At 38.7% G+C, this 23,742-nt stretch overlaps 1 protein-coding gene across 9 annotated transcripts in view; it reads right to left on the minus strand.

Moving 5' to 3' along the window:
• Window positions 1-23,742, minus strand: part of INPP4B (inositol polyphosphate-4-phosphatase type II B) — a 781,666-nt gene that overhangs the window by 245,863 nt on the left and 512,061 nt on the right. For 7 of the 9 annotated variants that reach the window (XM_079154820.1, XM_079154817.1, XM_079154816.1 and 4 more), the window contains 2 exons: window positions 12,401-12,451; window positions 6,012-6,091 (listed from right to left, as the gene is read on the minus strand). In XM_079154820.1, coding sequence (XP_079010946.1) covers window positions 6,012-6,091; window positions 12,401-12,451 — 131 coding nt within the window. Of the gene's footprint in view, window positions 1-6,011; window positions 6,092-6,438; window positions 10,613-12,400; window positions 12,452-23,742 lie in introns of those variants that run through there. The other 2 variants (XM_079154822.1, XM_079154821.1) reach the window with 2 other exon arrangements.

The following is a 23,742-nucleotide window of genomic DNA, read 5'->3' on the forward strand; positions in this document are numbered from 1 at the left end:
TCATGCTAAGTGAAATCATGCAATCCCTAAAAACCAAAGGCTGGATGTTCTCTCTGATACGTGGATGCTAACACAGAACAAGGCAGATAGAGAATAGAATTTCAGTGGATTAGACAAAGGGAAATGGAGGGAAGGGAGGGGGGCCAGGAATAGGAAAGTCAGTAGAATGAATCAAACTTAACTTTCCTATGTTCTTATATGAATACACAATCAGTGAAACTCCACAACATGTACAACCTCAAGAATGGAATCCTAAGGAGAATAAGTTATACCCCATATATGTATAATATGTCATATAATATATTCTACTGTCATATATATCTAAAAAGAATAAAATATTTAATAGATGTACTATACAAATATTCTTCCTACTCATACTGTAAAGATTAGATCAGATGCGTAAAGTAAGAAGAGCTACATAATTTTTATTTTTGTGCAAGAAAAACAGTGATGGGCAATTGAAAGTCTGGAGATGTTTAACATCATTTTTAAAACCCTTCCTGTAAAACCCTATTTTCAGTCTATGGCCAGGTTGGTCTCAGGTCACTGCTTACTGGAATTCGGGAACCAGTGGATTCTGATCTACTGCAATGGGACTTGTCCACCCACAGCCTGTGAGAGGAGACAAACAGTGCTATTGTCTTCCCGCCTGGGAGCCTGGCTTAGGGGACTGTCCATCACAGCCTGTGGGCCTCCCATTCACTATTCACTCTTCTCAGCTCCCAAGTTAAGAAGATGGCCTTGGGAGATTCAGTTAAAATTTTTTTTTTTTTTTTGGTGCTGTTCTTTGATATTTAGAAACAATACACTTGAACTCCTGTGTGATTAGGAAGGTTAAATTAAGCAAAAGATCAGAAAGAACTTTAAACCTCACAAGTCTGATCTTATCTTTTTGGAGCATAAATGTTTGACAATAATCAAAACTAAGTATTCTTTTTTGTGGGGTGGTACCAGAAATTGAACTCAGGGGCATTCAAGCACTGAGCCAAATCCCAGCCCTATTTTTGTATTTTATTTAGAGACAGGTCTCACTGAGTTGCTTAGTGCCTCACCATTGTGGAGGCTGACTTTGAGCGCATAATCCTCCTGCCTCAGCCTCCTGAGTCCCTGGAATTACAGGAGTGTACCACCAAGCCTGGCAGTATTCATGGTTTCTGAGAAAGCAAAATAATCCTAAAATAATATAGGTACACACACATATATCCATCTAGACACTCACTGGCTAGCATGTTTATGCATGCTTATGTACCTTTATAATTGCTCCATAAAATAGGGAATTATTTTTAAATAAACAGTACAAGTTGAATGTTCTTTTTCTTCACAGCTCTTCTCTGTAGACAACACCACCACATTTAGGATGAGTGGAGTCATTGCTTGGTGAAAGCACTATTATAAAGGTGGAAGAAGTAGAAAATGAAAATAAGATAAATTCTCTTTTGTATAATAAATGCTTGCATATCTGTTTTTTAAACTTTTTATCAAATCCATCTTGATAAAATGATATAAACGTTTGCCTAACTTGGGGGTTTACATATAGAGATTACAAAAGAAATAACAGAGTACCGACTGAGATGAGCTGAAGGTAAAGTGGCCTGTTCTGAAGTACAGGTGAATTCTAAGTGAAGTTCCCAGCTTTTAAGATCACAATCTATCAATCACTACTGCTCTGAAAGTTCCTTGTTCCAGATATACTCTGATGCTTACACTGCATCATGTTTACTAATTTAGATGGATTCCACCTAGAAATAAGCTCTCAGTACTAGGTTTACTTAAAGCATCTCTAAAAATGTAAGGAATTCATTATCATGAATCAAAATTCCAACAATTATTATTGAAGCTCTACTATGTTGCACGCACATAAAATCTGAATCTTAAGATAAAGCATTAAGAAAGGAAGGCCTCTAAATTCTCCAGGGGATGGAATGAAAACTGTAGAAAGAAGTAAAGTTTCTATTAGGTTGTGAGCTTCCTAGGAGATAGTAAAAAAGAAAAAGAAAAGGCTCTGGAGTCAGGCTAATCTTAAACACCAGCCTTGTTTGTAGATTCTTCAGCTGTAGGATCTTAGACAAGTTATGATAAAACAGAGATGATAATGCTACATGAATTAAATAATAAAATAATGCATTAAAGGTATCTAATGTATCCCTTGCATGCCAATAGCTGTTCAATAAATAATGATTTTTTTTCCATTAAACATTCTATTTGTAACATCAAGTGCAAACTATTAACTCTGCTGCCATTTTTAAAATTTCATGAAGAACCTGCCACAGTTCTTAGCACATAAGAAATTCTTAATATATATTTTCTAAATGAGAGAACACTGGAAGAAATCCACACTGTGTGGAGGCATCTGAAACACCTCCCCATGACTCCATCCCTCTGAGAAGGATTTCCTAGGATAGAAAGAAGTTCACCCTTTTTGATGGCTTCTGTTGTTATGGGTTTTCCTTGCTAGCTATTTGAATACTTTAAGAGCAATGGGCTTTTCCCCCTGACTGCTAATACACCATCTCCAGTCACAGATCTGACATTTCCATTCTGTTATTAAACCATAAGAAAGTAAGGTAATGCTCCAAAGTTCTGCTTATATGGTCCCAAGAGATTCAGGTCACATTGGTAGAGTACTCCAGGGCTAGGTGCTTAGGCAGAAAACCCTGTCAAGGTCTGGCTAATGTCATGGTTCTAGAGTGAGAAGAGATGTCTCAGGTTTTCCTCAGGCACCAATCAATTCCCCTTAAACTAGCAGGCTGGTACCCACTTCCTGCCTTCTTGGTTAATATCCCCAAATCGTCCTTGGCTTGACTCATTGAGTCATCACCTACTATAAGACCAGATGCTGACGAAATCAAGCATGAACAAAAGAGGGAACAGATGGTCCTGGACCCACGTCCTTGCTTTGCTCTGCCACTAAGTGACATGACATGAGACATATGTTTCAACTGGTTCTGTTTTCTCCTTTATTGAAGGAGACGCACAGTGGGTCATTAAGATCACAGGCTTTGCAGCCAAAAATGTGTGGCTTTCCACGTTCCCTTTCCTGTTGAAGAGCATTGTAGTTTTGCACAAGTGACTTAAGTGTCTTCTATGTCTCAGTTTGATTTGTGACATGAAGAAAATAATAACATCTTAGGGCAGTTTGATAAGAGTTAGTCACATATCTGTAATATTATAAAAGCACAAAGTAGAGTACACTATTGTTGCCATTCTTCTTTTTCTCACTATCATTACTACTTTCGTACTGAAAATTATCATCCTCTGTATAATAACTCTACCTTATTTATATCATAGCACAGAAGTCAGGACTACACATCAAGGACCTAGAGGCAAGAACGGAAAATATGATTACCATATAAAAGAAGTCAGAGGAGATAGGAATCACCAAACATAAAGTAGCAAAAAAAGTAGGCATAATACAAAGGTAAAGAGGTTAATACTAAATAAAGAAACCAATTCCACTTGGGATGCTAGAACATTCTGACAGAAACACAGAAAAACAGACATTTACATGAAGATGACTTGTATGCATAGAAACTGCTTTATACATAGGAGTCATTTTCCCTAGCATAATAAAAAAATCATACTCAACGACCTCAAAAACATACCGTATCATATTTCATAAATGTAAACCTAAGTCTAAAAATCAAGAGGTATGTTTCTTGCCCTGTCCCTCTAAGTTTTCTGTAGGAAAAAGCAAAGCCCTATGCTCCTGATCTCCAGTTCAAAGCACACACAACCTGGGTGGCCACGTTAAACCATGGTGCTTCGTGGAACTTGTTGAGAGGTTTAGAATATGAATCACATAGTAAGAAGCACCAAGGGTCAAGACAAGCAGAACTGTCTGCTCTGGAGAAACAGAAACACCAGCTGGGGAAAAGGAGGTAAGGAACTTCATCATGTAAAGTGGCACCTACAAATGTGTCCTCATTTCTGTGAATTCCTTTAATTCTACTGTTTTAAAAATGATGACTGAAATATAAAAGGAACAAGCATCACAAAAGAATAATTAAAAAAAACTGCTTCTTAGGCCTGACCTAATGTTCTCTCAAACTCAATACCTCAGAGACAGTCAGAAAAAGAAGATAGATCACATCAGAAATATTTTTTTAAATCATGTGCCAGAAGCCAAAAGGCTATGATAAATTTATAATCTGTCTGGTTCTTAGGGAGAACAGTCCACAAATTCAGCAAAGCACAGAAAGGGGAAAATAATAACCTAGTCATTTTGATATTGGTATTCTAAAATTAACATTTATCTAGAAAACTCAATTCTTTGATGCTAAATTTGTTTTCCTTTTCCAAATCAATATCGAATTACTAAGAATCAAGGTTATTCAATGAAAAGTGAAAATTTGTCATTTTCATCAAAATCTGAAAATTTATATTTCATTTTTCTTCCAAAAATAGTGGTCTACACATGACCCTTATGTTCTGATCTTCCTTTTTAAAAAATTTTTTTAGTTGTCGATGAACCTTTATTTATTTGTATGTGATAACTGAGAATCAAACCTGTGCCTCACGCATGCTAGGCAAGTTCGCTACCACGGAGCTACAACCCAGCCCTGTTCTGATCTTCTTTCTGAGGTACTGTATGTGTTCATGATTTTCATCTCATTTATAATTTCTCATCTTGATTTTGGTTTCAAACCAGACTGTCAATGGTGCACTATTATGCTTTGCTTCAGGTGCTAATGAGTCTCAGGATGATCAGAAGCTGTGCATCTGATCTAGAAAACATGAGTGCTGCTGGTGGTTCCAGGTTAGCTCAAGGTTGGACATTCCATCGTGGATCCAGGGAAGCAGCGTCACTTCAAGGAACATTCTAGGATATTGATGTAATTTAGGGTATCTGCAACTCTTAATAGCTAGCCTTTCTAAGTAGCCATTTCATACCCCGAACTGAAATTAATGACAGCACAACTTTTGTTGGAGGACAATATCACAAAACTCTAAAGATTTTTATATGACTTCCTGAATAAAACACACCACCAAATGTTTCAGAGATAGAGCTGAAAGGAGGCTTTACTAGAAACCACCAACATGTAGTTTTCCTGCTTGGAGGATGGCTCATTTTATATAAAAGCAAACAAAATGCAGAGTTAAAGATTAAGAAAAAATCAGAGAAAGAGAAATCCAGGAGTAGGGATCCCAGCCTAAGCTATAGCATCTTGAATGAAATAAATTGTTGATTGCAAGTGGGTTCTTGCGGAAAGAGGGGACAAACAAAGACACTGTCTAAGCTCCCAAAGTTGTCAATTCCACTCTAGTAAGAAAGACTGATAAATGGTGTTCTATAAAATTTTTGTATCCATCATGCTATATATTCTACACAGTATTCTCTATGTACATGTAATTACAAAAGTTCCTTACAGAAAAAAACAGCATTGTTTTCAAATTTATTGTAAACTTAAAAAGACACATTTATCCTATTTGATATACTCTGCAACTACCTAAAAACTGTTATCATCTTTGCAATCAAAATAAATTTAAATTGTACTCATAATCAGAATTAGCTATGCTCTGCTGTTTCAATGAGGCTGCTGTAACTTACAAGTATTTTATGTTTAATAGCACAGTGGCAAAAAGAAAAAGCTAAAACTATCAATTCATTCTCTGCTATGGTGAAACTGCAATGTTGCCTCTACAAAATTTTGAAACTAAAAACAACTTACTTGATTTGAAAAGCAACATTTTCATAAGTAACAGAAATTTTATTTAATAACATGGTCATAATTTATATTTATGGTTTTAGTTTCAAAGCACTCTGTCACTTTAACAACAATGCAATATTGCCTTTCCAACAAGGTCTAATAACATTTCCCACATTGAAACATGAACTTGAATGTGAACTTGAATAATTACTGTGCCGCTATAACTTGTAGCAGTGGAGACTTAAGCTATTTGAGAGTTGACATTTAACATCTGCAAGAATTATGACTTTTAAATGCAGCCAGCCATCAATAAATACCCCAGGTTACTAACTTTACCAGTGTCGTGTGAACGAAGAGACCTACCTCAGGCTGAGGGACAGCAGTTGCTCCTTCGACTTCAGTAGCTCCGCCACTTTAAAACTAGCAAAACCCAAGAAGCTTCGCTGATAATGAGAAAGAAAAAAAGGTTTTCATTAATTTCTGGGTTTTTTTCAATATTTTTTGATGTCACACCAATCACACAAAATTAGTCTTTAGAAGAAAAAAAAATATTGAATCTATTAGCCTAACAAAAATTTCACTGACAGAAACACCATTACCTATAGCATACACCTCCTTGGAGGTGTAAGTGAAGGGGGAAAAGCTTCATTTTGGTTAAAAACAGAGACCAATGGCCTGGAAAATAACAAGATGTGAAACACAGCGGCCGTGACTTTTCCATGAACTGTAATTTTCTCTCTGTAAGAAAAATCTAGGGTAAAAGAAAAGATCATAAACTTTCAATATTTACCAATGCTGCAGTTCCTATTAGACTTCCTCACATCACTGGGATCAACAACTTTGTATTCCAGATATGAGCAAATCTGTTACTTGGAGCTATTTTTATGTGGGACTCTGAGCAAGTTATAAATAGAAATGCTATATTTCTCCCCCATCACAGAAACATTTAAAAGTATCTGTTTCCTTTGTTATTTCTTTACTGGCATGGGACAATTTCATTCCAATACACACACACTTAAATGGTGCTTCTTCCATTTCATTTTCTAAAATTGCTTTTTAAACCTATCACACAGGGTTGTTGACTTACCTACGAATGCTTTCTACTTTTTGTGACTCACTGTCAATAAATAAAACCTATTTTTTCCCTCTCTTTCAGGATAAAAATCTCCCATCTCTTTTTAATATCCCCTGACTATTTCTGACTTGAAAGTCATATTATACAATAATAACATAAATAGTATCTCTCTTTTCTCAAGATCAAGAAGCAAGCAAGAAAATACCCAGTCCTACCATTACCTATGCTATTGCTGCCAAGCACTATGTAGCCAGCCACTCTCTAAGAGGTTAAGGCCACTTCTTCCAGAACTTTCCCTCATCTTAAGTCTGCTGCCAGACTACAACTGAATCAGAAGCTGAATTTAAGTAGTCTGAGGCTAAGTGGATTTTTCAGAAGAAAATAGGAAGTTGTTCCATATGTAGAAGGCATAGTCTACAGGAAGCAATTGTTAAGCAGAGTTAGGGAAGAAAATCTGCAGGTGAACACTTTTATACCTCTTTCAAAACTCCAACTTGGGAAAGGCGGTTCACAAAGGTTTAAAACAGACATTCGAAAACAAACTCGGTTTTGAAGTTGGAGATGTCGCTATTTATTAATGATAAACCCAATACATTAATTTGAAACTCAAAGCACTCATTTAGACACCAACTCAACAAAGCCATGAAAAGCTGAGGTTATATTATTGGATGGCAAAATATTAGGCAAATATAGAGGCTTTGATGAACAATGAAATTGGTGACATTTCAGCAAAGGACAGAAAACTCAGGAAACATCCAGCCTAAGAAAGCATTCAGGTCGTGTCATTAGAGACACCTTCCAGAACACTCCCACGTAAGGGACCACCTCTCTTCCACATACACACTCTGCTCTTCACTATTTCTTACCCTATTTTATTTTTCTTCCTTGGGTTATTACCACTGGGCATATTATATATTTAATTGCTTATTTTTACTCTCTACAAATAATTGAGATTAGAAGAGCCACAAAGAGCTTTATTTTGCTTTCTGATAAATTTTGCCTGCCAAGCACCCAGTAGGCTTGTGAAAAATGAATGAAAAAATGGCAGAGACTCAAGCTTTCAAGTAAGTTATTTTATTAGATGTGGGAGAAACACTCATTCTGCAGTTACTTATAAACTACTGTAATTCACTGAGATGGGAAAAACAAAACAATTTTATAGTGTGCAGACTCTCTAATATTGTAGTAAACTTCATTCCAGCATTTTATATTTTAAAAATGTGTCTATCTCACTTTTTCTTTCACTGAAAATCAGGATTTTAAATTTAAATTACTACCCTCCCTCATTATTCACACTCAAGGAAAAATTAACACATCATAAATTTCATAACCCCAAATTTCAAATTATTTTGTTTGCCTTTTGAGATTTCGTGGACAAGGATGAGTTGAGAATTAATAAAACAAACTGCACATGTCATGATATTATTGTGGTTTTTTCAGCAAGAAAGGCACAAACACCCCAGACTGGAATGTAGCAACTAGAGACAGGTGGAGTGGCTATTTTCAGACACAAACTACAGACACACCATAAGGCACAGCTGCAGGAAAACCTGTGACCACAAGCCACAGAATGCCTCTCCTGTCCATCAGCCCAGAAGCCCCTGCACAAGCAAGGCCTTGCTTGCTCATCTCCTAGCCAAGCCCAGTGTCTGGAAAAGAGGGGCTGTGTGCTGTGTCTTTTGCTGTGCTGAGAGCTCACCCAGTGGGCCAGGGCAATAGGCAAAAGTCAAGCTTTTCCACCACAACTGTTAGTCACATGCTTGATCTCAGGATAGTATAAACCTTCAGAAATAATGCAGCCTGTTGAAATTAACATTGGTCATGAAATTACATTACAAAAACTTTTCAAACCAGAGGAGGTATAATTTAGATACAAATATTATCTTGTTTATTCTAAAAATAATTGTATTTGGGGACTTGGTATTAGATAAAATGCATTAATGAAATCCCCAGATTTAAAGATAATATATACTTGTTTCACACTGTAACACCAAAAAAATGGAATTGCCTATGCATTTACTTTTGAGCAGATTTTTATTTGCTTACTTCACCTTGACTGATTTAAATAAAACCAGAATCTTCCCCATTCCCAAATTAGAAAACAAATCCTACAACTACGCAGTTATTCATTGGACTCACTGTGAGAGAATGAATGAGAGAAAAATCAGTCTTTTCTCTTCCTAAGATTTTAATTTCCATGGAGAGAAAAAGCTATTTTATCTTTGCTGTCACTGTGATCATAATCACTGAATTTAAGAGGAGTTCTTTAATTTTAGCTATATTTCAAATATAATTCAAGTTATGAGGTTTTCCATCTCTCTTTTGGTGCTATTTCTATAGGGTAGAGAATAAAGACAAACAAAAAATGAAAAGCCTTATTGAAGTTGGAACTTAGAAGGTGGGAGCGGGGTCCTAAATTATGAATTGGAAATTTAGATAATTAAATCACCTCTCCCAGTCTCCTTCTCCCGTGGTGGGCACTGTCAGGTCTTATCATGTTCCTTATGAAGTCTCTGATCTTGGATAAGTTGCTCTACTACTCTGGGCCTTAGCTTCTACCTTTTTAAAAATGTACATATAACTGTATATTTCCCATAGTTATTATTTTGAAAATCAAGGTAATCCAGGCAAAGCGCTTAGGACACTAACAGGAAAACAGGAAGCACATCATAAATATGAGCTTGCACAGTGATTGTAATAACAAACCCAGAGTCAGATGTCTCAGAATGATCTTCCGTCCACCTTAAATACTCCGGAAAAGGTAGAGAATTAAAAAAGGAAGTGAAAAAAATAAAGTCTATGAGAAATGCCTTCCTTACAAAAAGAGAGATGTGTGTAAAATTAAAAATTAGATTCAGGAGAAATGTAAATGAGAAGAAAATCTAGATAAAAGGTGGAGAAAATGAAGATAAGTCTACACGGTCTTGTGCAATTATCACAGTTAAGAACATGCAACCTGGGATTCTGCAGAATTAGTTTATGCAGACTGTTTAAAGGACAGTAAGTTTTCTTAAGGCATCACCAGTGAGTAAAGGAAGACAGTTAACTGAATTAAAATGCAGGGAGGTGAAGTTAGAACCTAGGCTTCTTGCTTCTATGTCTAGCCTTCTTTCATCTCTATCATGCTGTGTCTCATTTCCAGGAGAGGTGGCAATTCCCTTCCCTTCTGACAGGCTCTCTGCCTGCATAGTACATGTCTCTGACCCTTCTTGCCTGCTTATGTGACCATGAAACACTCACCATTATCATCTGGTATACAGATCCCAAAGCTGATGATCTTTAAACTGCTCAATGCATGATTTCACTCATTCACCTGGGTGGAGAGTAATGTCAAGCAGGGGAAAAACAGGGGGTGAAGGGTATGGGAGGAGCCTGTCACCACCTCTGGATTTCTCTAAGGGAAGTGTAAAAATTGTTTATGCTGGCAGCAACTGCAGGGACTCAGAGCAAGTCACATAGACCCCAACTGCTCATTAGGTGATTCAGGTCTATTATGGCACCCTGGTCACTCAAAGGGCATTAAAAGAGGTACAACCCCAAGCTTATGCCACACTGTGGTCAAATCTCCATTCCCCATGTTCATCTCACAAAGTCTTTATTCAAAGGATAAATTTCCTTTATAGCACAATTGGAATGATCCTACTAAAATTTTTCCTACTACTGTCCAGAGCTGTACTACAATGGGTAGACATTAGTTTAATTTAAGCATGTAAAAGTGTCTGCTACATGTTGAAAATGTTCTTAGTATACACACTGAATTTAGAAGACTTAGCATCAAAAAGGGAACACGAAACACAATGTTAATTTTTTGTATTGATTACATTATAAAATGATGATATTTTGCATATAGTAAATTAAAATGAACAAGTTTCTTTTCGCTTCATTTTAAACAAGGGTACTAGAAAACTTTAAATTACATATGTGGCATGCATTTTTGTGGTACACACTTATATTTCTTTTGAACACAGTTAGTTTAAAGCTTAAAGGAGTATCTCAATAACACTTGACCTGTTCTCATAAAACCATATGCAGGATATATGGAGTAAGTTATAGAAGGTCTTTAAAGAGCCAAAGTTGATATAAGGCTGAAACACGACATCCTATACATATAACTTAAAGGACAAGTTTTTCTTTTCAAAGCCCAAATATTCTTTTCTTCACTGCCAACTATAATCAATTCGGTTACATGGTTTCCAACCCCATGAAAAAGGGAAAAGAATACATGAACTCTTAACATTGAAAAAAACATACCAGAAAGGAAAATAATCGGGAGGAAATCTCTTAGAAGTTGATGAACCACCCAAAGAAAACATTAAAATTCATTTTATGGTACAACCATTTATTATAAAATGAATCTTTCCTCTGAATATACTCTCAAAAGCCTAAGAGCACAAATTGATACCTGTTTGATTAGATCATCACGAAAGGCTTGTGTGCACCCAGTAAATGTTGCTTAAGAAATACAGTACACTCCTTATCAAGAGGTTCATTCATTTATTCAGGTTCAAGGAGAATGAGCTGGTTTAAAAATTTCTCCTGGAATTGCAGCATCACAGGGAGAAAGAGGGTCATGCACCTGTGGCTGTGAGGAGCTGAGGCTCAGAAAACCTTCTGGGGCATCTGGGGAAACTAAAGGAAGGCCTATATAGTGTGAGCACAGAGAATTGTGGGGAGATCAGTCTGAGCAGTTGAAGTGGGAAACAAATTATGGAGACTCACTTGAGGCCAAGGAAGTTGCTCATCCCATCCCCAGAAAGAAACTGGAAGCTTTTGTTAGGCCAGTCTCCAGTGACTTCTTCCTACTCCCTCCTTACTAGCAGATGCTCAGATAACCGACATTCTGCTCAGCCAATTCAACTTGCATGTTGGTGCATATATTTGGAGTACTCCCTTGGCAGGTCTGGAAGTGACTGTTGTCAGTGACGAAAAATGAATCTAATACAGTGCTCTACACATTCACTGGGAGAAAGTTGTCAAGTGCTTATAGGATTTAAAATAGGCCTTTCAGCTGGCTCAGGCCCAGGGCCTCCGAGACTCAACTTTCTTCTGGACTTTTTTTCTCCTCTCTGAATGCACAGGTTGCAGGGAATCAGCCTGCTGAGTTGTATCTTGTCAGGAGCTGTCATCTCCAACTTTAGCCTTGTCTAAGCCGAAAGCATCTGCTATCCTCTTGCTTTTCCTAAATCTGAAGGCTGGAGATACATTGGTCCAGAAGCAGCAGGAAAATCTCAGCAGAGTTTGCCAACACTGGACTGAACATCAAAGGTCATCCCTCTTTTGACCTGCCTTACATGTCTAAGTGGCAGGAAGCAGAAAACAACAAAGTCCCAAAGCTGTCCTCTTCCTATGGAGGTGTACCTCACAACTGTAATTCCCCTAGTCTCCTGATGGTCCAGGAATATTGGCTACGAATTTCATTTCAGCTACCTGCAGAGCGATCTCTGTGCTGACCTCTAGCCAGCTGAACTACATATATTTATTTGAGGATGATTTTCAGGAAACAAAGAATGATTTCCACGCCATTCAAAAAATATGTTACAGTGCCTCTTTGAATGGTCACACCCTGCTAATTCAACTCAATTTCACTCCTCAGCTACCAGGCAGGAGGCCAGAGAAAATTCAAATGATTAACTAACAAACCATGTGTGCACCTTTTGGAAATATAAGAAACACTTACCCCAACTTCTGGTGGGGAATCTTTCTGTTCAGGTAGGACACTGGTTCGAACCTATGGAGAAAAACAAATATTTTCTACATGACTTTGGAGTAGAAACTAGTGCAGAAGCTTCATACAGGTGCTGGATTTCAATTTCCTTCTTCTGGTGTCAATTCAGACTCTGGTTAATCATTACTGAAGGTGCCTGCACTCAATTCCCAATGCAGTGCAATACAGCTGTCCTTTTATAGTTTTTAAACTTCCTGATTTTCCTAAGTGGACAGATCCTTGCCCCATTGCCTCCTTGTCAAATATAGTTAGATCCAGGATTTAGGAGAATTGCCTGTAATCTCTTCCAAAAGCAAGCTTCGTTCATCAGTCAAAGGAAAGAGAGTTGGTGTAGAGAAAGTAATTCCACGCATGCTCCACAAATGTTCTTTGAATGTGTTCCAGAACCCATGCTCCTTATAGGATACCCCATCCTGGGTCAAATAATCAGACACTGCCGTCGGAACTCATCTGAAAATAATTCTCACATGGGGAAGGGGGAACAGGATTGAATAACCAGTCATCTGGGGGAGGTTTTGATATCAGCATTCCATGTGAAATGTCAACCCCTTGAATAATGAGAGGACATATATCTTCTACTGAGTGGCAATTCTCAGTCTTGGCTGTACACTGGAATCACCTGGAGACCTTTGCAAAATATTGCTGCTCCTCCCTGCCCCCAGATTTTCTGAATTTAGTGTGCAGCTATTGAGTCTAGGGCTCTCTTAAAAAAAAATGTTTCAAATGGAAAATAAAAAAGTCATGATCATCTTTATCTTCTTACTTCAGAAAAAGATAGTCAAAGAAAGAAAAAAAAACATAAAATTTATATCTAGGATGACTTCATTTGAAGATAAGATAAACCAATTGAATGACCACAGAGCACTATATGAGCTCAGCCTGTTGCACTGGGGAGCAGGGATCTGCAGAGAGGGATGGGGAGCAGCACACAGAAGGATTCCATGGATCAGTATTTTAGGGGTCACTTTAATGAAATCCCTTTGGAGGTACAGCACTTCAAATCATACTTCCCCTCAAATCCCTTAAGTTCTGACACACTTGACCACACCAGGTCAGGATGCAGGAATGCTTTTAATACCTCTAACAATGTCAAAAGTCTTGACTCATATACTAAAGGCCTGCTGATCTTTAAAACAGTTTCCATTTCCTTAAAAAAAATGGTGCAAGCCAGGGCAAAATGTGCCTCTCCATTTTCAGTTGAACACTCGGCTTTAGTTTCTTTATGACAGATCAAGCACTATTGCTTGCACGATTTGTCAGTCATTATGGCTCCAAACTGTTCACCAGAGCACCAAATAAATGACAGGAGAGATCCCAACAGAGTAAACAACACAATTTATAGAATGCACTTGACTTAGAATTGTGTGATAGAGCACTGGCTTGCCAGGAGCATTTGCAGTTAGCTGAGTAGCTGCCGTCACATTCTTTACCCAGGTGTACTGTTCAGTCTCATTATCTGAAAGTCATCGGCTGGTCTGGGAGCAGAAGAGAACTATATGAGTAGTGGGTTGTATGGACTACAGAGTGCATGTGAATACAGCAACTCTATATACGGCGTGCATGCCCATGTAGATATATATATATATATATATAAAATTATATATATAATTATATATATAATATATATACACATACATATACATATATATGCATATATGTACATATAATACATATACATATATAACTCTAATATGGTAAAATGAACTATATATGTAGTGAATAAATGCACATATGTAACATAACACACACATGCATACGTACATTATTTTTTAAATCACTTTCCATAGCAGTATGCTTGAATTTACTAATAAAATTCAAAAAGTCAAAAATTCAGGTTCAATATATATCAAATAATATGAAGTATCTGGATTATGTATGTGTGTTAATATGTGTGTACTAAGCTGTGATTAATGATAGACAAAGGTAGAATAATATTGACAATGCCAACAGGGACCATAAAATGCTTATATGAATTTTATCATTCCTTATAAATATGATTAGATCATAGGGGGAAAAAAAGAAGATTCATACACATAAAAACAAATTCTAATTCATGGACAAGTTTGGCATGTTCTGAGTATGTTTTTATGTGTGAAGGGGAAAAAGAGAAAATGAACTACTTCTTCAATTTACATAGCAGAAGCATGAGTACAAGTTTTTCACATTTTCCTATAAGGAAGAACATTTAAATCACCAGTCAAGCTCCTGACATAGAATTGAAAGATAAAATTTTGGAAACCAATTCCAAATTTTTTAAATTTTCATATAAACATTTATTTAAACCAGTTAAATATGTACAGCTCTAAAACTTTTATATTTAAGTTAGTACTACTTATATTTTGGTACATAGGTTACACATCACTGATTTTTTTTGTTTATGTAAAATCTACCCCTTGCTTCAGTGAATGCAAACCAGGTCTTTGGGCCCAGGGTCTTTGGGCCTAGAGAGTCTAGTGGATGGGATAAAAGTAAATCAATCCAGTACAAGATAGTGAGTACTCTAATGGAGATAAGGGCATTTGCTCTGGGCATTTGAAGAGAAGAGTAATTCAGCCTGTCAGTGATATAAAAGCTCCACAGGAGAGGTGGTCTGAGTTTTGAAGGTGAGTTGGAGGTTTAGTCAAGGAAGGATACAATAAAGCAAGAAGCCACTTAGCAGGCATGAGCCATGGAGTTGCCAAAGTCCAGTGGTGTTCAGAAAAGTGTGCCTATTCTGGTGATGCAATAGGGACTTGTGAGGAAGTGACAAGCTAAACATACTCAGGGGAATGGGGGCGGGGGGTTCATGTGCTGTAGAAGGTTCCCTATTGTGTTATAGATTTGGGGCTTCATTCCATTTATTTATTTGATGCAACAGGAAATTAGGGAAGGTGCTGGATAAAAGAATGATATGAGCAGCTTCCCTTGAATCACACCCGTCTCCTTGGGAGAGTTATGCACCCTCTGTAGGCCAGTTGCCTTTCTGTCTTCAGGTCAGTTCTTCAATGGGGGATTAATAACAGACCCTATAACCTTGTTCTCTTACATCTTTTTCAGTCCTCAGAACAGTACCAGACCCAGAGAGAGAAGGCAGCAGGCAGTGACAGAGGAGGAGACGGAGTGAGGAGGAGGGAAGAGAGAAAAGAAAGGAGGAAGGGAAGGAAGAGGAGGGAAGTTGGGGAGGGATGGGCAGTAGGGAGCAGGGGGGGAACATGTCACCGAAAAACACTAAACTCTGAAGAAAGTTAGATGGGGCCTCTTGACCAGGAAGGGGTGAAGCGATGGTTCTCATGGCAGAGAATAATAATATTTGGAATATTCTGGTTCACTGACAATGTCATGCCTCCTGAGAATTACTGGCCTTCCTCAGGAATTCATTTTCCCTTTTTTGGTCTCATCAGAAGTTCCCTGTCTGTCTGCACCATATCCCTCCTGTCTTTTCTTGGAACAGAAGAATGTCTGCCTGACTGACAACCAAAAGCTCTTGCAGCATCCTTTGGTCTTGATGTTGATATCACACTGCTGTTCACTGCTCTGCTTCAGCAAGGCAGAGCAGTTAATAGGAATGACCCTGTAGGAGATCTTGTTATGCATTCCATCTTGACTGTGCCTTAAGTTCATAAGAAACAAACTAATTTGCTTCTCTATAAGCCTCAGATGTTCAAAATTCTACTAACCAAATTCACCCTGAAAACAAAACAAGACAAAGCCAGATAGTACATGTGAGTTACACACAGTCTCCCATCAACAGCTTGGAGTCTATTTCACTGACCTTAACTGCTCCCAAGCAAGCTTGGGCTACGACTCTGGCAGGTGGACAACACTTAAACATTCCTTAAACTAGTCAATCTTGCTAGAAACGTGGCTCTACTGGGCTAAGGTGAACACTGCTATGGATTTCATGGGTAAGTAGGCAAGAATGTGGCTGCAGGAAATGCTAGAGCTTTATTGGGGATCCAAATCCAGAGAAGGAGAGGGTCACATGGCCATGAATCAGCACATCAGGGTGGCAGTGCCTGGAGCATATGCAGCTTCATGACCTAATGGGGGTGAGTATGAAGCAGCCTACCCTAGAAAGACTCAGCAGGAAGGCAGAGGGAAGGGTGGCTTATTCCAGAGGGACACTCCTGAGCAGGGAGAGCACCCAGGTCTCTGCCCAGAGTATTGTCACATCTGAGAGTATCTCTGAAAATGAATGCAACATCAAAACACATTTGTCTCCACCCCATATAAATTTCAATTGTCGATGTATCTCAAATTCAAATATATGATTATCATCACATTCACCTGGATAAGACACAGATCTACATTCATATTTGAACACATGAAAACCTGACTGAAATATTTAGCTTCCTTCCCCAGTATGAATTTTTCTGGAAGGAAGCTGTTTAGTTGAGATTATGTATTTCAGGACCCCTTTTACCCTGGCACAGTCCTATAACTCATTCATACCAATAAAGTATATATATAAGTGATATTTGCTACACCCAGGAATTTCCAGAAGTAGATATAGTATGCTCTCTACACTGTCTCTTTCTCTTCCTAATGGTGAGAAGTAGAGGGGTCCAATTCTTGGGCAATGACAGAGCTGCAACTGGGTCTCCAAATGACCACATGAAAGAAAGTCATCTGGCAATGACTACTAGCAATATTAGACAATTAAACTACTGTACTGGTTTACTATGGTGGATAGCAGCCCACTGCTTAAAACGACATCCATTTATTGGCTCAGTTTTGTGGATCAGAAGCAGGCATGGTATGGCTGGCTCTCCATGAAAGTCCCACAAGGCTGAAATCAAGATGCCAGATGGCTGTGTCCTGATTGGAGAACTTGCTAGGGAAAGATTTGCTTCCAGGTTCCCTCTGGCTGTTATTAGACTCCAGTTTCTTGCAAATCTAGAAGGTTCTCTTTTTCTTGATGGCTGCCTGCTGGGCCACTTTGAACTGCTAGGGGCCACAAGGTAGGGATGCTGGGGTGTGGCCTCCTCCACCTTTAAATCCAGCAAGAGAGAATTTCCCTTGCATCAAACCCTTGCACTTCAGATCTCAGTCTGCAGGAAGAATCCTTTCCTTTAAAAGGCTTACCTGAGTCATTCAACCTTGCCTCAGGATCTCTCTTTTTTCTTTTTAATTTATTTTTCAACCCAAACATAAAAACATAAAATTGTACAAGTGGGGTACCATGTGACAAACACCTAGACGTTGCATGTTTTTTTATTTATTTATGTATTTATTGGTGGTGCTGGGAATTGACCCCGGGGCCTCATGCATGCTGGGCAAGTGCCCTACCTCTCAGCTGAATCCCTGGTCATCCACAATGTTTAAAATCAAGTTTAACATACCCATCTTCTCAAACATTTATCATTTATAATGTATATTATCAACACTGAAAACATTCCACATGCTTTCCTTCTAGTTTGTTGATATAGTACATAATCATTAACTACCATCACCGCACTGTGCTATAGCACACTAGCACTGCCTGCTTCTCTCCCACTGTAACTTGTTTCCATTGACCAACCTTTCACCATCTTTCCTTCCACTTTCCTCCCCGTCTCGTAACCACCGTTCTACTCTCAAGTTCCAGGAGAGACGATCTCTCTTTTGTAAGTCAACTGGGCCTTATAACAAGACCCAATCATGGGGGTAAATGCCATTAATACCATGGTCATGGGGATCACGCTGCCAGGTACGCCAGGGGGTGGCAGTCTCAGGGACCATTTTAAGATTCTGACTACCACAGGGATTGAGAAATAAATACATTTCGCTAAGACACTGTTCTGGATGTTTACATTTGTTTCAGCAGCCAGCATGATTTAGGCCTCTCATTTGTTTTAAATGGAATTTCCAATTCAGTTTATAGTCAAGAGGAAATAAAGCAAAAGAGCTCATATTCAATCGTAACTCACTATTTTAAGCTCACAAACATATATTAAGCACTTCTTATGACTCAGACACCATTATAAACATTGGCAACCTCAGAAATTAAAGAATTAAGAAGACAAAAGGTTTTCTTGTTGTTTTTATTGTTGTTTGCTTTGTTTTGTTTTGCTTGTTGTCCTCAGACAATAATGATGTGGTGAGAGTTGAAACTTCTAGTAATAATTGCTAAGAATCTTCAATGTTCTACAAGTTATCAGTGAGTCTTAGAAAATGATTTGGAAATTGTTTAATTTCTATCTTGGATGGAAAGAATGTCATATAAGCAAACCTGCATGACTTATACACAGAATGTTAGAGATAGAAGGCATCTTAGAGTAAACCTAGAAAAAGCACCTATGTGATATAAAAATCGTTTAATTTTTTTTAAATGTTGTTAGATCTTTATTTTATTATTTATATGTGGTTCCGAGAACCGAACCCAGTGCCTCACACATGCTAGGCAAGCATTCTACCACTGAGCCACAACCTAAGTCCTATGTGATATAAAAATTTTATCTGCAATATCCCTGGGAGGTACATTTAAAATTTCTTCTTGAACATTTTACGTCTAGCTTCTATCTCACAAATCAGTATTTTAGATGTAGTGTGCAAACTAACATTCCCAAGGGCTCTAGGCCATTAATGGAAGAGGTAGGCTGGGTATAAGACACAACAGGAACTGGAGAGGACTGTGGAGAAATGCAAATCATCTTGCCAGTCTATATGGAGCAGCGACTACCTAGCTCTAAATTACTAAAAGAAATTCCTGAGAAAGATTCACTCAAATATCAACAATGAGTAGATCCTGGTTCTTTTACAGGTCGGCTATTATTTGTATGTACTGACATTTGCCAAAAACGTGGCTAGTCAATGAGGTGGATGGATCAAAGCAGGTCTCCTATGATTTAAGTGAAAATAATTTTAGAAGTGCTACTCTAAAAGAGTTGGATTTTTTTGTTGACTGTGACAAAATACCTGAGACAATCAGTTTTGAAGGATTTTGGCTCAGAGGCTTCAGTGCAGGGTTCTTGGTCCTCTTGCTTTGGCCCTGTAGCAGCAAGGTACAGCATGGCAGGAGCACATGGCAGCGAAGGCCTACTCACTTCATGGTGGCTGTGAAGCAGAAAGGAAGGGGCTGGGGTCCCAGTACTTCCCAACATTCCCTTCCAGGGCATACAATCATTGACCTCATTTCCTTCCACTAAGTTCCACCTTCTAAAGGTTCCACCAGCTCCCAATAGCACTATGGCATGGAACTAGGCCTTCCACACACGGGCCTTCAATTCAAGATCTATGCCGTCACATTAACTCAGCAATATGTTAGAATCAGCTCGAATGTGTTTTTTGTGTGGTTATTTTTTTAATGTCTATTCACAAGGCATAGCCTATTATATTTCAATCAAAATACATGATGGTAGGCTCCAGCCTTTAGTATCGTATAAGCTCGCTCTTTACTTAATTCCAATGTACGGCCAAAGTTCATGTAAAGAATCACTGCTGTAAATGTGTGAGATTTTGTGTGCGTGTGAATGCTGTAAAACTAGCTCTAAATCCTAAGGGAAAAAAAAATCTCAAAAAATGTGTTGTGCAGTGATTAAGCCATAAATTATGCTCTATTTTTAAAAGACAGACAAAGGCGTTCACAGGATCTCAGAGCTGGAAGGGGTTTGGGATGATTTTAGGCAACATTTCTTAAACCTGAGTGTGCATTCTCATCCATCGCCTGCTGGTCTGCAGCTGTTGGGAGGGTTGTCTCAAGACCACTCTGTAGAAGCCTGTTGGAGATGCAGAAGCTCAGGCTTACCTCAGCCAGGCCAAATCAGAGTCCTCAGTTTAAAAGGTTCCCAAGTCATTCTCACACAAAAGTTTGAAAAGCTTGGGTTAAGAAGAATGTGCATGAATGAAATGGGTTATAGATGAGAATGGGAGATGATCATTAGTATACAAGCATGCCTGAAACAAGGAATGCAGTTGGTTATGAAGGCATTTAGCATGTTGTTTGTTTGTTTTGTATTTTTTAATGACTGACAACTGTAAAAGCTCCCGATGATGTCTACCAGCACAGAGGTGAAATCTTCCTTTACGAGCAAATGTCTGCCAGGCAGGGTGGGAGGATTGTACTCTTTAATCAAGTCAGAGATTGAGCTGTGACAGAGTTGGGTTGGAATTTTATTAAGACTCAGTATCCTGGGCTGAATTGTTTCCCCCAAATTTACAGGTTGAAGCCCTAGTACCTCAGAATCTGACAATTTGGAGAAAGGTTCTGAGTGAGGTGATCAAGTTAAATGAGGCTTTTAAAGTAGAGCCCTAATCCAATAGGACTGATTTTCTTACAATAACAAGAAACACCAGGAGAGCTCACGGACAGAGGAAAGACCATGGGAAGAGGCAGCAAGAGGATGGCCGTCTGCAAGACAAGGAGGGAGCACCTATACCTTGACCTTGAACTCCCCAGGCTCCAGAACTGCAAGAAAATTAATTTCTATTTAAATTCCCATTCTGAGGCATGTTTCATGCACAGCCCTGGGGAAGATGCTTGTTCTTGTGCAGCGTGGCCTTCCAGATTTTAACTAAGAGCAGGTATGGACATAGATTTTCATCCCTGAAAGAACACAGGCGATTCTCAGAGGTTTCAGTGTAGCTCTTTAGCATTGTGCCCTAAACAGAGCCTCCAAATCTGTCAAAAGACTGTAGAGGAAACCCAGCTAGGAGTCTGAGCCTGCTTTGGACTCCAAATTTGTCATTCTGGCTATACACGCAAATGGGAATCTGTAAGGAGTTCTCTGCCAGCTCTTTCCTTCTCTTTGATCTTAAGACTTCTAGCTCCAGGGAGAGTGTGAGAAGGCCACCAGGTGAGAAATAGTTTTTAATCCTTCGGTGTCAACTCCAGGGCTTCCTCTCTTGCCTGTTCTTTTTTTTGTTTTCCCCCCTTTTTTTCTTCCTCTTTTCCTAAGCATTGTGAAACTGTGGGAGGTTCACTCTGCTTTTTATAAGTCTTTGCCTAGTACTTGAAACTCTTGCAAAGCATGAGAATTCAGCAAGCTTCTTCTAAGAAAAAGGACTGCTTCTGAAGGAAGTCTCCATTTCTGTCTTCATCCAACACCACTGCTGAAAGCTTTGCTGATCTCTCTTATTCCAATCAGAAGTAGCCCTCTTCTCCATGGCCTATGCCTCTGCTCACTCTCAAAGTTAGAATAGGTCCCTCGATGAAAAATCACTGCTCTTCATAGCTCAACACTGAAAGGTCCTCTTTCCTCTAGAAGCTTATTCTGGTCGTCTCTGCTTCCACAGCTTAATGAGGCATTCACATGTGTGTAATCTGTCTGGCTTTTTTCTGAGTGTTGTCTCACCCCACCATGAACACACACATATGTGTTTTTGGTACCAGGGATTGAACCCCAGGCCTCATGGATGCTAATCCTATGCTCCATCACTGAGCTATGCCCCCAGTCCCTGAACTTTTTAATATCCAAAAGTTATTATAGGGAAGCTAAGGAATCTTCCAAACGTGTCTAAGGGATGAAAAAAGATATTCAAAAGAGCACAGATAAGTATGACTGGAAAGGGGGAAAATGCCATTATGCCTTAGTCTGTCTTTTAAGTCTTTGGTAAAACAGTTACAAATGCATATCTATAAGTGGTTCTCTTGATAAACAGCTTTTAGTCTGAAGCCTAAACACCAGCCAGAAGGATGATGTGCTGTCTTAGACTCGACTAGGTAAATGTGATCATCTTTCAAATGTCAACGCACACTATGCCAAATTTTGTACACAGAACATTCTATAGACTTCCAACATAAAAAGAAATAATAGTTCAGGCAGATTTAAGCACGGTTTTGGTTTGGATGCATCTCATCTCAGTGTTTTCCATCTAAGGCAGCGATTTTCACACTACAGCTCTCTAGTCACATGGGCCCCTTTATGTTAATTGGTGTCTCTTTAAGAGTTCTAATTTCTGTCTGTGAATACACCATTATACTAAATTCCACCGGTCATACAGGAGTCATGTGGTTCTTTAGGTTAATGGTGACTGCAAATGTGGCTCCAGAGTCCCATCATTCCGAGCATCCCTGCCGCTACCCACATTTTATTCAATTTCCCTTTCCAAGATTACAGGATCTGTTGAAGGCAGGGGAAAAACCCAGAACAACAAAAATATCTGTAGGTATTTCCTTCCTGAAAGATCCAGGTTCTGCTAAAAATAAGAGATGACAAGACTGAGGTTGCGTTTTCATGAGTCAGAAGGAAGTCCTGTGTTCTAAGAGCCAGTTCTCCTACACTCCATACTGCTTACTCCCGAACCTTTCCAAAAGAAGCACAAGATGAGGAAAGCAAGCATCATCCAGAACCCATCAGCTTTCCTGCACTCTACCTATAAGCCAAGTCCTGTCCCACACATTTACGAAAGCACAAAGGACAATCCTCTAAAGAGCTGTATCATTTAAGACAAAGATTTTCTTTAAATGTTAAGATATGCTCAGATCTTTTCAAAACATAAATAAAGAACAATGGCACACCATATGTTGCAAAAATACAAGCTAAGAATGTGCTTTCCAGGCACATAAGAGAACAGTAGACAACTTGCTAAGTATCTGTTCTGTGTAAGTGGAAGACACCGTCTCTGCAACAGTTTGAATCTGACGTGTCCCTTAAAGGCCCATGTAGCTTGGTTCCCCTCTTAGTGCTAGTGAGAAGTGGCAGAAGCCCTACTACATGGGAAGTCTTTAGAGCTTATTGGGGGTGTGCCTTGAAGGGGGAGTAGAACCCCAGCCTCTCTTGTTCCTCTTTTTTACTTCCTGGCCATGAGGGAACAGTTTTGCTATGCTATATGCTCCCGCCATGACATGCAGCCTCAGCCACAGCAAGGGGACCAACCAATCATGGACTCAGACCTCGAAATCAATGAGCCAAAAATGAACCTTTTCTCTTTATAACTCGATTTTCTCAGGGACTTATGTAGTGATGAGAAGCTGAGAGATAATTATGTGGATATTATCAATATATGAAATATAGAGAGAACTCAATTCAAATCCCAAGTACTCTACAACAGTAGAATATTATGAGGTCACACCTTGACAACTGCCTTTATCTCCCTTCCTCTCCTCCTTCCACCACGTTAACATGCAAATATCATTGTACCATCATTTGGAAAAGTGGAAGGAGGATCAGTAGGTTGATTCCTCATCCAGAGCACTAGACCTCAGTGGAATCTAGACTATTCTAAAAACATCCTACCCTCAAGAGAAATAATGGGAAGCTTATAGTTGGTAAATAACGATAACAAGTGCAAAGAAAATGACAATAACTGACTTTAGCTTTGGTTAAATTATTTCAGGGCCTCGTATGTTAATTATTTTACTTGTATTATCTAATTTAATTCTGATAGTTCTGTGT

Source organism: Sciurus vulgaris (assembly GCF_902686455.1).
Source record: "Sciurus vulgaris genome assembly, chromosome: 9".
NCBI classification, from domain to species: Eukaryota; Metazoa; Chordata; class Mammalia; order Rodentia; family Sciuridae; genus Sciurus; species Sciurus vulgaris.